Raw genomic sequence first — 13,858 nt, forward strand, 5'->3', positions numbered from 1 at the left:
GACATATGAGCAGAATTAGGCCATTCAGCCCATCAAGCCTGCTCTACTATACTATCATGGCTGATCCCGGACCCCACTCAACCCCATACACCTGCCTTCTCACAATATCCTTTGATGCCCTGATCAGGAAACTATCAACTTCCACCTTAGATATGTGCATGGACTTGGCCTCCACTGCAGTCTGTGGCAAAGTATTCCACAGATTTACTGCTCTCTGGCTACAAAAAAATCCTCCTTACCTCTATTCTAAAGGGACACTCCTCAATTTTGAGGCTGTGCCCTCTGGTTCTGGATAGCTCCACCATAGGATACATCCTCTCCACATCCACCCTATCCAGTCCTTTCAACATTCAGTAGATTTCAGTGAGATCCCCCGCATTCTTCTAAATTCCAGTAAGTACAGGCCCAAAGCTGCCAAATGCTCCTCATATGTTAACCCCTTCATTCCCAGAATCATCCTTGTGAACCTCCTCTGGACTCTCTCCAATGACAACACATCCTCTCTGAGATATGGGGCCCAAAACTATTGACAACACTCCAGATGTGGCCTGTCTAGTTTTATAAAGGCTCAGCACTTTTTCCTTGCTATTATATTCTATTCCCCTTGAAATAAATGCCAACATTGCATTTGCTTTCTTTATCACAGACTCAACCTGTGAATTAATCCTCTGGGAGTCTTGTACGAGGACTCCTAAATCCCTCTGCACCTCTGATGTTTGAACTTTCTCTCCATTTAGATAATAGTCTGCACTATTTACCAAAATGCATTATCATACACTTCCTAACACTGTATTCCATCTGCCACTTTTTTGCCCATTCCTCCAATTTGCCTAAGTCCTGCTGGAATTGCATTGCTTCCTCAGCACTACCTACCCGTCCACCCATCTTCGTAGCATCCACAAACTTTGCCACACGGCCATTAGTTCCATTATCTAAATCATTGACAAATAATGTGAGAAGTAGCGGTCCCAATACTGACCCCTGAGGAGCACCACTAGTCAATGGCAGCCAAACCGGAAAGGCCCCCTTTATTCTCACTTGCTGCCTCCTGCCTGTCAACTATTCTGCTATCCGTGCCAGTATCTTTCCTGTAATGCCATAGGATTTTACCTTGTTAAGCAGCCTCATGTGTGGCACCTTATCAAACGCCTTCTGAAAGTTCAAGTAAATTACATCTATTGCCTCTCCTTTGTCCACCCTGCTTGTTACTTCCTCAAAGAACAGGCAAGGTTTCCCTTTAGAGAATCCATGCTGACTTTGACTTATTTTGTCATTAGTCTCCAAGTATTTCAAAACCTCATCCTAATAGACTCCAACATTTTCCCAACCATTGAGGTTAGGCTAACTGGCCTATAGTTTCCTTTCTTTTGCCTTCCACCCTTTTTAAAGAGTGGGCTGACATTTTCAATCTTCCAGTCCTTCAGAACCATGCCAGAATCAAAGTGATTCTTGAAAGATCATGACCAATGTATCTGTCGTCTCTTCAGCAACCTCTCTCGGGACTCTGGGATGTAGTCCATCTGGTCCAGGTGACTTCTCCACCTTAAGACCTTTGAGTTTGCCTAGCACTTTTTCCTTTGTAATAGCAATGGCACTCATTCCTGCTCATGGACCTCTGACACAATGCTAGTGTCTTCCACAGAGAAGACAGATGCAAATTACCCATTAAGTTCATCTGCCAGTTCTTTGTCCCTCATTAACTTACCAGCAACATTTTCCAGTGGTCTAATATCAACTCTCACTTCCCTTTTACTCTTTATATAACTGAAAAAAAAAACGTTTGCTATCCTGCTTTATATTATTGGCTAGGCTGCCCGCATCTTTCCCTTCTTATAATTGTTTTAGTTGCCTTTTGTGGGATTTTAAAAGCTTCCCAATCATCCAACTTCCCACTCATTTTTACTACCTTATATGCTCTTTCCTTGGCTTTTATGCAGTCCTTAATGTCCCTTGTCAGCCATGGTTGCCTACCCCTGCCATTTGAGAACTTTTTCCTCTGTGGGATATATCTATCCTGCGCCTAGTGAACTATTCCCAGAAACTTCAGCCATCTCTGCTCTGCTGTCATTCCTGCCAGTATCCTCCTCCAATCCACCTGGGCAAGCTCCTCTCCCATGCCTCCGTAATTCCCTTTATTCCATTGTGATACTGATCCATTTGAGTTTTGCTTCTCCCTCTCAAACTGCAGTATGATTTCAATCCTATTATGATCACTGTCTCCTAAGGGTTCCTTTACGTTAAGCTCCCTAATAAGATCTGGGTTATTACTGTTGGGCTCAAGTTATGCCCTGTGTTCGTTTGGAAGAGAAACAACCAACATTGGAATATAGCAAAACGTGGCTTTATTGGCAGAATCGTAACTGGCACAGCGAATCGACGGAGTCGCTGGAGAAGGCGCGCTTTTCCAACTTCCCCTTACAATCTGCTCTTATTTATATCCCTTTTTCCCCCCAGTACAACCCCCCGCTACATATTAGGTAATATCGGGCACTTGTGTCCATCTTATTGGCCCGCAGCCATATGCTCACGAGTTACCTGTTTCTTTTGTTTACTGAATCGCGTGACACTAGTAGTTTCGGTGTAGCGGGGTCCCCAGTTTCGCTCCCCCCTCCCTCGCATTCCGGCCTCCTACTATTACGTGAGCCACTCCTGACCTGTAATGGCGGTCTCGAATTAACCCTAACACTCCCTCCCTTGGCCTCCCAGAGGCCACAACCCTTACAAGCTTTTCTGCGGCTGTCGGGATCAGGCAGGGAGGTGAGCGCCCCCCGGCACTCTTTGGCATGTCCTCCCTCTTTGCATATCCTGATTTGTCCGACCTAGGGTCACAAAATATGGGTAGGGGTTCCTTAAACATACGCAATTTATACAAGTAGCATGCAACATTTCAGAAGACTTATTCAAAAGCAACTCTCAATTTCCTCCTTGGCATGGCCCATTCCAGTCCGTGTTCTCCCATAGTGCGTCCGCTTTCGGGAGGGCCTCGATCTCCCCTTCCACCGGGAACAAGGGTGCCTGGTACGCCGGTGGAGGTCCATCCTTTCCAGTCAAGGCTCGATCTATAGTTCGGACAACTAGGGTCCTGATACAGGGTATGCAACAACAACCACACGTGATAAAGATAGCAATTGAAATAGACAGTCCTAGAGCCAACTGTCCAAGTAGGACCCCCCATTTCCCACTCGTACGGTTCAACCAATCCAGCACTGGGTTATTGACTCCCGATTGTTGCTTTAGCTCATTGGCCAGGGACCGCAATTTAGTCAAACCCTTGGTCAGTGATCCGTCTGGGCCTGTATTGTTCGCTTTGGCCATCGGCGCCTTACCTAGGAGCATCACTCCTACCCATATCAGGGTTTTCCATGGCATCATCCTCCTCGGCTTCCTCCTCCTCTATGTCGGAGTCGGGATCAATCGGTCTTCCTTTCTTTGTCCTGGAGCAGTGCGAGAAATGGTGCCAGTTATTGTCCCCCTCCCTTCCCACCTTGAGTGTATTGTTTGAAATTTCTGTAACAGGGTACGGGCCATGCCATCGCTGCTCGCTCCAGGAGGAACGCCCTGGTTGCCGCAGGTAGACCTCATCTCCTATTTTTAGCGGCAGCTCGGGGGCTGCATCCTCAGGGTGGGCATTCCTGACTTGTTTAGCTATGAGCCTCACCATCTGGCCCAGGACTCTCATGTATTGGGTCATGTCCTGATTCATTGTCTCCCAGTTTTCCTCCCACCGTGGCGATGTGCGCGGTCCCGGCATGGAGCGCCCCGTTAGTATCTCGTGTGGTGTTAGAAAAGTTTCCTCATTCTTTTCTTGCCGCATGGACATCAGAGCCAGGGGGAGAGACTCCACCCAAGTGAGCTGGGTACCCGCCATTACTTTTGCAATTTTGTCTTTTATGGTTCGATTTGCTCTTTCCACTAGACCCTGGCTTTCTGGGTGGTAGACACTGCCGAACCGATGGGTTATCCCTAGAACGCCCTCTACTCTGGCCAAGTGTTCGTTTTTAAAGTGGGTGCCATTGTCTGTGCAGATTTTAGTGGGGATAGTGGGGAGATTTTAGGGAGGGAGTCCCAAAACCGGTTCCTAAACAGGTCAAATAGGGATGACTCATCTGCGCGGGTGCACTTTGCCAGCTTCTGTGCTCGGCTCAGTGCCTCTTCCGCCCGGACCTTCAGCCATATGGTACGTATATCGGCTAGGGCTAAGCGATCCTGGCAGGTCTCCCTTTCAAAGGTCCGTATCCACGCCGCCGCCCCATTTGTTAGTGGCGGCAGCTTTTTTATTAACGTGGGCCCAGGGGACATACTTTACTCCTCCCCCATGTGTGGCCAGTAAGGGGCCCTGTAGACCCGGCCAGGAGACACCATCCCCCGGCGTGCTAACCGCGTCCATGCTATCCCTATCCTCCGAGGGGTCGGGTTCGTTGGTCTGATCTATGGACGGGCTGCCTTTACCAGTGTGGCATGCAGTCCATACCCTGTGACTACTACCGTGTCCTCCTCTGGAGGCCCTTGAGGCTCGGTCTGTCGCCTCAGCTCAGGGTCTCCCTTGCCACCTAGAATCGTGAGGGCGGCATGTCGGCCAGCCTGGGCGACACGCTGGAATGACTCTGAGTGGGGAGGTTCGGAGGGCAGGCACCAGTCCGGCCAGTCCTCCCCTTCCCTCGGGAGGGCGACATGGGCCTTGAGAGTCCTCGCCTCCTCCTCTGTCAGGGCAGTGAGTTCTTTTAGTTGCTGGCTGTGCTGCGTCAGCAGGGTGAGCATATGTTCTCGGATGGGGTCCTTTACGTCAATAATACCACCTTTTATTTCCATCATAGGAGCTTGGACATTCTCCTGTGGGGCTGACGGGACTGATGGTGCTAGGTCTGCTTTGGGTGGCTGGGGGGGGCTCCGCATATGCTGGGATAATGTGATGCGGGGCGTGAGAGGCATTAGACCATCCGGAGGGAAACGGTGGGTAAAGAGGCTGGTGGTCTATGATCCACTCTGGGTCTGCGGGGTCAATCTCGGGGTCTGGACATGTGGCTGACTCCCTTGGGGTGGGGCGCGGGAGCTTGGAGTTCCCCGGCAGTTTGTCCGCATGCGCCTGGAACCGGGACAGGAATTCCTTGAGATACACATCCTCATCCTCTAATTTGGCTACGGACTTGGATTTTCCAAATAACTTTCATTTTGCCTCCCCTCGTCTGTTTTCCAGATAATCGAGGACACGAAGTTGAAATTCAGCCAGCAAGGAGAGGGTCAGAAATGGTTGGTCATCGGCTGGGAACCATCCTTTGTCTCTCCACGCCTGAAGGCTTTTTTCTAACATGTGTAATTTCTTTTCTCCCTCCTTTACTGTATTGTTATGGGAGATCGAGTGTCTGACGCTCTGGAGCACCTCTCCAGTGCGTGGTCTATTTGCAGCAACAGTGGCGGGGGCCACAGTCGCGGACTCCTTTTGGGTGAAGTCTGAATCGGGGATACGTGAGGTGGACCGCCACAAACCCCAGTTCCGCGGTTGTACTTGCCGGACGGGCGGTGCCCAATAGGGGCACGGTTTTTAAAGGTCCAATGCCACGCGGAAAGTTTGATTGCATTGATCCCTTCTCAGGCCAATCCCGCAACTCCCACTTTGGGGTCAGACTCATTGTGAGCTCCGTCTTCCATTTGTGTGGCGGGGCCTTAATTCCCTCCCAGGTAGGGGGCGGATTACCTAACTTTATCACTGTTCTGGCAGATGCTTGGGGATTCGCTGCCAGGTTATCCAAAATTTTAGTCATGTGAACGGGGTCTACAAGGGTGCGTCGAACCTCACTTAGAAGGTGGTCTTTCTGGTGGGGTGCCTTGTCTAGTACCTGAAGTACATTGTTGGGGTCCATAATGGCATTATCTAACAATAGCTGCGATGTAAGATTAGTGCCGTGGTTTAGGCTCAGTCGCCACCACGAGACACCGGGGTGTTCAACACGCAGGTGTCTGAGTTTTGGTAACTTAAAGTTGAAGTGTTCCATGGCTCCCTAGTGCACAGAGAGGATCAAATGTGGGACAGTCGCCTTTCAAAACCTGACCTTCGCGTGGGAGATTTCTCCTCTTAACAACCAGTCTAAGGTAGGCGCCGTCAATATCCCCGTGCACTAAGGTGTACCGCGGAACATTTTCTCCTCCTCACTTCTGAGACTTTTATGCCCTTTTGGGCGGCGGGTTTCTCAACTCCCCTCACTCAGAAGACTTTTCCACGGGCGGAGGATCCTGCTAAAATGGATAAGAAAAATAAGTACTTACCAGTCACGATTCCGCACCTGGAATGAACTTTCACGAGGTAATTTGGGGTTGGTGAGGTTCCGTCAGCAGACAAGATCTAACTCAGTAATTTAACTATCTAGTGGAAGTCTTAGATATAACAGGCACTTCCTTACCTTATTCAAGACGCGGCCGCAAGTTGTCTGCCGTCGGACTCGCCAGCCTGTGTTGTCTCTCCCTCCCCACGTCGGGGTCACCAAATGTTGGGCTCAAGTTATGCCCTGTGTTCGTTTGGAAGAGAGACAACCAACATCGGAATATAGCAAAACGTGGCTTTATTGGCAGAATCGTAACTGGCACAGCGTATCGACGGAGTCGCTGGAGAAGGCGCGCTTTTCCAACTTCCCCTTACAATCTGCTCTTATTTATATCCCTTTTTCCCCCCAGCACAACCCCCCGCTACATATTAGGTAATATCGGGCACTTGTGTCCATCTTATTGGCCCGCAGCCATATGCTCACGAGTTACCTGTTTCTTTTGTTTACTGAATCGTGTGACACTAGTAGTTTCGGTGTAGCGGGGTCCCCAGTTTCGCTCCCCCCTCCCTCGCATTCCGGCCTCCTACTATTACGTGAGCCACTCCTGACCTGTAATGGCGGTCTCGAATTAACCCTAACATTAACCCTAACATTACACAATACCCAATCTAAGATTGCCTTGCTCTGAGTAGGCTCAAGCACAGGCTGCACTAAAAAGGCCATCTCATAGGCATTCAACAAATTCCCTCCCTTGTGATCCGACGCCAGCCTGATTTTCCCAATCCCCTTGCATATAGAAGTCCCCCATTACAAATGTGTCATCACTCTTATAAGATGCCTTTTCCAGCTCCCTTTGCAATCTTAACTCCACATCTTGGCTACTATTTGGAGGCTTATATATGATTCCCATAATGGTTTTTTTACTCTTGCAGTTTCTTAACTCCACCCACAAAGATTCAACATTCTCTGACCCTACAGATGTAATTCCATATCTTACCAACAGAGCCACACTACTGCCTATGCCTTCTTGCCTGTCCTTTTGATACAAAGTATATCCTTTGATGTTAAGCTCCCAACTGAAGCTTTCCCTCAGCCACTACGCAGTGATGCCCACAACGTCTACTGACCAATCTCCAGTTGCGCCACAAGTTCGTCCACCTTAATCTGAATGCTACGCGCATTTAAATACAGCACCTTCAGTCCTACATCTTCGCCTTTTTGAATTTTGCTTCCGTGGTACAATTTAACTCTTTGCTCTATCTGCATTTGTACCCAGTCATTGGCTTGTCCTTCCTTACATTCATGTTACATCTATCATCTGCTTGTAAATCTACTGACTCACCCTCAGTTCTGTCATGCTGTTCCCATCTCCCTGCCATATTAGTTTAAACCACTCCCAGCAGCTCTGGTAAATCTGCCTGCAAGAATGTTGTCATAATCATCTGTTTGTCCAGCGGAGATCAAAGATTTGAAAGGTGTGCTGAATGAAATTTTAAAAATTAAGAAGCAGTAAAATCAATTAAGTTGTAAAAATAATTAAAAACAGGCTTACCTTTCAAGTTAAAGAAGAAAAACTTACTTGATAAACTTTGAGTATAGTATGAAACTTTGTTTCATGTATTCTCATTGTTCACTATAAAAAGCATTCGGGCTAAATCTTGAGACAAACTGAGGCTAGTTCTTCACATTACTTTATTCCCTATTTTAAAAATTTCAGGTTGGATTAAGCGGCTACCTGCCCTACGCTGGATCTGTACCAGGAAACATCCTTGCTGCTCTGTCTCCAAGTCTTGTAACAGATGGTATACGTGCCATTTTTTTGATGTCCCTCACATCGAACTTCCCACTGGTCATTTTACCGTGTCGTCAAGCCATAAACATGCTCCTTTTCGAAGATAAGGTCAGTGTTTTATTCAAATGGAAAAAGAATGAAAAAGATTAATACCGTAGATTAAAACTCAGGAGAAGAGTGAGGGGTGATCTTACAGAGCCCTTTATTCTAATGAAGGGGATAAATTAGATGTAAGGAATATTGGGCATAAGACAATTTTGATCTCAAGAATCCAGTATTAATCACCTAACCTTCTGTAATAAAGGGCAGGAGCTAGATGAACCTATTTGTCTATCCTGTTACTGCGGACTAATTCAAACAAAGGGTAAAGTGGCAGTCACCACCGCCCTGAAGTGCAATTTATTCACACATTCCTACCCAAGCACCTTGAGAGTGAACTGGAACAGTTCCAACCACAAATTGATTACATTCAACATTAGATTGCACTGCTTGATTGCACTGATTAATGGGAGATTTTATATTCAGGCTTATGCTAATGATATTATGCATAAATTTAAGCTATCATTTCATTTTGGGAAAACTGACTTAGCTTGGAGTAGAGTCATAGAGTGACACAGAAGAGAAACAGGCCCTTCAGCCCATCAAGTTTATGCTTACACAGTATTCCTACGTTCTACGAGACTACACCTTAGATTCTACTACCCACCAATTCATTAGGGGCAATTTACATTGGTCAGTTAATGTACCAATCTACATGTTTTCAGGTTGTGGAAGGAAACTGGAGTACCCAAAGGAAAAACTATAGGGTCACGGGAAGAATGCCTGCACACTCCTCACAGATAGCACCTGAGTTCAGGATCAAACTTGCGTCACTGGCTTTTATCCCATGCTACCCAGGCCTATTTCTGATGGAAGATATTGATTCTAAATAAATGAACGTACTTATAGCAGTATAGTGTAAGGTACTATAATGCTCATAAGATGCCCAAAGTATTTCCTCTCAATTCCAAAGTAGCAAAACCCCCACTGCCTGAACACAGTACTCAATATAAAGCTATTAGACCTCCCTGTCCCATGTGATACCCCATCCCAATTCCCCTAACCATTTAGAGCCACGCATCTCCCAAAAAACTTGAATCCGTGGTACACAGACGGTTCTAAAGAGGGAATTGGACCATGAGAGGGCACCAGCCCATTGATGGAAAAGTAAAATAATTTAATAAATTTATGTAGAACACAATTAACTTCTGGTAAGTAACTAGTATATGAATATTTATGAAAATCAAGTATTTAAAATGCTTTCTTTCAGTTGCCTTTTTAACAAAGGCCACCACTGTTATACAGATAAATGGGACTGTGCTAGATACACTAGTTGTGGTGGATGCAAGCTGAAGAATTAGATATAAAGTGTATTTGGAATGTGCTAGAGTTGGCTGATGAATCCAAACACCAACGCAATCTAGCTCATTAGTTTTTCTTACATCTCACTGATTTTCAGTTCCAATACACTGAAAGAAATTATCACCATTTCTATGTTTAGTAACTTCAAAGCATGAAAGTTACTTGAAAGCAAATAAAGGAGCTGGGACTGTAAGTCTAACTTAGTTTTTACTTTAAGCAAGTCTCATGCATATACTGTATATGATGTGGTGGTGTGATGACGTATGCCATTTACGTACTTTTACAAATAATCTATAATGAATTATTTAAATGAACAAGAATGCTTAAACAATATATTTACATTATTACTCTAATATTATTGAAATATGAAATACACAACATTCCTCCCTGCTTAGTTTATAAACACCAACACAATATAGAATGCATCTCAACAGATATATTGTACTATATAATGCAACTACTATCAAGACAATCATAGCATAGTAAATTTTAAATAGTCCCATTCAGACATAAAGGTTTGATTACACTGGAGAATTTCTTACTCTTGCAGGATAACATCTCTCCTGACAGGTGAGGTCACTCTGCTTGGCAGGTGAGACTTGTGGCTGTGAAAACAATCTCAGGTTCTGGGAGCTCTTCCATGGTGTTTGTAGGAGTTGACTCTAAGACTGCAGGAAATGGTTCTGACAGTGCTAGACATCTTCTCCTTTCCTCAGCTTTTCTCTCTGGATCTACTTTGATCCTTGTTTCTCACTTGTGTTGTGTATTTAGTATTTCAGTAACTTTTGAAAACCTTGTGTGTATATACATATATTGTTTGATTCAGCATTCTTGCTCATTGAAATAATTTATCATGGGTTATATATATATAAAGATGTGAATTACGTACGTCATCACATTGTGATGTGTGCATCTCACTTGAAGTAAACCCAAAGTTAGACCCGCACTCCCGGAGTCCTGTGACTTCCTTTGAATTAGTTCAACATTTTGAAGTTACAAAACATAATATTGGTGATGAGGATGCAATATTTTAAATGAATCTGAGATGGTTTACTGACCTGCTGAAGCACAGTGAGGCTTTTGAGTTCAAAGACCAAAAACAAAGGAGTCAATGGAGATCTGAAAACAGAGGATTTGTCAGATGATGTTGTGGATGAGGAAACCAAGAGGAGAGATCAGATTGTAAAGGGAGCAATAGAAGGATTAATCAGAGAATATTCCAGTGAACTAAATGCACCTTCTCGAGATCAGGATACACATACTCAATAGAGGAAAAGAGTGGTAATGAGAGAGAAAGAAGCCCAGACCATGTTGTTATATTTTGTAACTTCAAAACATTAAACTAATTCATTGAAGTCATGGGAGTCTGGGGAAGTGGGTCTAACTTCGGGTTTACTTTAAGCAAGGTGCACACGTGTCACGTAGCAGTGTTATGATGTATGCAATTCACATATTTATACATAATGAATTATTTAAATGACCAAGAATGCTTACTTGAAATAATATATATGCACAAAATTTCTCAAATATTACTGAAATATTAAGCCCACAACTTTCCTCCCTGCTTAGCTATAAACTCCAGCTCAGTACAGAATGCAGTATAGATTCCAGCGAGTACAGTCACAGTTGACTCAATCTCTCCTCATAGTCTAACCACGTCATCTCTGGAATCAACTTGGTGAACCTCCTCTGCACCACCTCCAAAGTCAGTATATCCTTCCTCAAGTAAGGAGACCAGAACAGCATGCTGTAATCTTATGTTCTTGTCTTCTATTCCTCCCTTTACAATCTGATCTCTCCTCTTGGTTTCCTCATCCACAACATCATCTAACAAATTCTGCATTTTCCATTGACTCTTTTCTTTTTGGCCTACTATTCATCCAGCTCGTTTTGCTCTTTGCATCTACTTTTTCAAGTAGCTCTTTGTCCCCACTTGCTGTTCATGCAGTAACTTTAATGCACACAGTGTAGATTTTGGTTCTTTATACTTAAAAAAAGCCAAATACTTACAACTTTCCTGAAGCTCCTCAAACTCTCTTCCAGCTTAAAACCAAGCTACATTTTGCAAGTTGCCTGATTAACATATCAGAAGCTTTCTCAGGTATTTTGCCTGAAAAAAACTGCTGTAGCCAGACCACTGCTTTCATCACTTTCATGCTTCCTCTGAGAAGCTTGGTCCTTCCTTGGTCCAATAAGCTTTCCAACTTGAGGCACAGAGGTTTGCACCAACACCTGTTTGCCCTCTGTTGGGGAATGGTTCACAGTGTACAGCATGGAGACAGTTGTGGCATCATCCAGTACCTTAATTAGCTTTCGGTTGACTCAATTGCAGGGGATGTGCATGCAGTTTGCGGATGGATCTCAAATCAATTTGTAGTTGTCTCATCCATTCGCAGCCCTTCTGTTTTCACCACAGACAACTCCATTGTGTCTTGTTGGTTGTTGTAGTTCACTGTTATGAATGTCATTCCCGCAGGAGTTATCTTTTCTCCAGTATAAGTTCTTAGATATCTACAGGTTTCAGTGTAGTATCTTTGACGTGCCATTCAAACTCATTTTGTGGAATGACAGAAACAGCTGAGCCAGTGTAGAAATTCCATTTTAATTAATCTACCGTTCACTTCTGGTGTAAACCATATTGCTTGACTATTGTTAATTTTTACATTGTAAATCTTAAGGCTACCCAGGCATTGCACTCACTTTCAGTCCTGGCTGCAACGCAACTGTGTCTCTGTCTGCTGTCTCCACTGATACAGCTATTTTAACTGCTCTTTTAAATGTAAGTTGTGCGTCATCTAAGAGCCATTTTTAATGTTTTTTTTGTGTGATTTCAGTGCACCATTAAGCCCCTTTTTGAACTAACTTCAGTTCAGCCACGTAAGCTGAAATTGGCCCCTCACTCTTTTGATTCTGTTTTTGAAACCTATAGTGTTTGGCAGTAAAGTATGGTTTTAGTTCTAAATCACAACCAAGAGAAAATCTGCAGATGTTGGAAATCCAAGCAACACACATAAGTTGCTGGAGGAACTCAGCAGACCAGGCAGCATCAAAGGAAAAATGTGCAGTCGACGTTTCAGGCCGAAACCTTTCAGCAGGACTCTGTTCTAAATGTTCCTGCATTACTTTCATGATAACAGCAAAGCTCATTTCAGCTGGTTTTCTTGGAACAGCCAAACTTCTGAGCAAACTGAATGCCTTTAAATCCAACGCAACCAGAAAAGTTGGTATTTGTTTCTCATTGGCTATTACATTTTTTTTAAAGTACTTCTCAATCAGTTCCATGTACAATTTCCAGTTATCTGTTGTGTGATCAAACACATCAATCTTTCCAATGTAGATAGCCTTTCCTGCTCTTTTTAGAAAGTGATTATTATCACCCAATGCTCACTGTTTATGAATCCATGAATTCTTCTGTTTTCTGCCTTTAAAAAAAATTGACTGTACCTCATGCCTCCTTCTGTAGAAACACATGCTGCACTGCATTTTTTTTAGCTTGAATGTCTCACTGTGCTTTTTTTTAAAACTCTAACATCTCACTGTGCTTCAATAGGTAGGGAGTCTTCTCGGGTATATTTAAAACTTTCTTGTCGCCACTGTTACACATAAAAACTTATTGAAAGGAAACATGAAGCTGGGAATGTGAGGCTAACTTTGTTTTTACTTTAAGTGATGCCCGTGCATATATAATACTTGGTGGCATGATAACATATGCCATTTACATACTTTTACATGCAACTCATAATGAATAATTTAAACAAGAATGCTTCATCCAACAATATATTTACAACATAACTCAAATATCACTGGAATATTAAATGCACAACCATTCTAACCTTAATCAGACTTAAGCCATCACAAACCAAAACATCATTACAATAGTCACAAATAACAAAAAGGCAATCCAATCAGACACTTTTTGAATAAACTATAACTTTGACTTAATTGATGCTACCTTGTAGCTGAAAAACAAAGCCAGTGCTTTCACTGAAATTAGTCAAATGGCTGAATTTGTAAAAAATATTTTATAAATGTGGAGCTTGACCAGACTTATCGGACCTGCCTTATTCAGGACTGATTGACTTCCAGGTGGAAATAGCACAACGTGCTTCTGTGTCTGGAAGAAATATGAAGTATAGAGCAATTATGCCTGCTCCTGACTCTGTGTGTGTGTGTGTGTGTGTGTGTGTGTGTGTGTGTGTGTGTGTGTGTGTGTGTGTGTGTGCACGCGCGCGCTTGCTTGCCACTGGGCTCTGATACCCTACACTCAAACCTACTTATGCTGAAAGTTCTCACAAACCAAAAGAGGATTGCTTCAAGAAGGTGCTCTGGGGTATCAGTATAAGTGGAAATAGACCTTCAGTAATCTGGTACAAAAATGAAGGCAAGCAAATATTCCCACTAATTAACT

General features: G+C 44.0%; 1 protein-coding gene across 2 annotated transcripts in view; it reads left to right on the top strand.

Moving 5' to 3' along the window:
• Positions 1 to 13,858, top strand: part of LOC140735520 (putative sodium-coupled neutral amino acid transporter 10) — a 260,330-nt gene that overhangs the window by 232,130 nt on the left and 14,342 nt on the right. For both annotated transcript variants that reach the window (XM_073060693.1, XM_073060692.1), the window contains one exon: positions 7,975 to 8,157. In XM_073060693.1, the coding sequence (XP_072916794.1) occupies positions 7,975 to 8,157 (183 nt within the window). The remainder of the gene's footprint in view (positions 1 to 7,974; positions 8,158 to 13,858) is intronic.

Source organism: Hemitrygon akajei, chromosome 11 (assembly GCF_048418815.1).
Source record: "Hemitrygon akajei chromosome 11, sHemAka1.3, whole genome shotgun sequence".
Classification (NCBI taxonomy): domain Eukaryota; kingdom Metazoa; phylum Chordata; class Chondrichthyes; order Myliobatiformes; family Dasyatidae; genus Hemitrygon; species Hemitrygon akajei.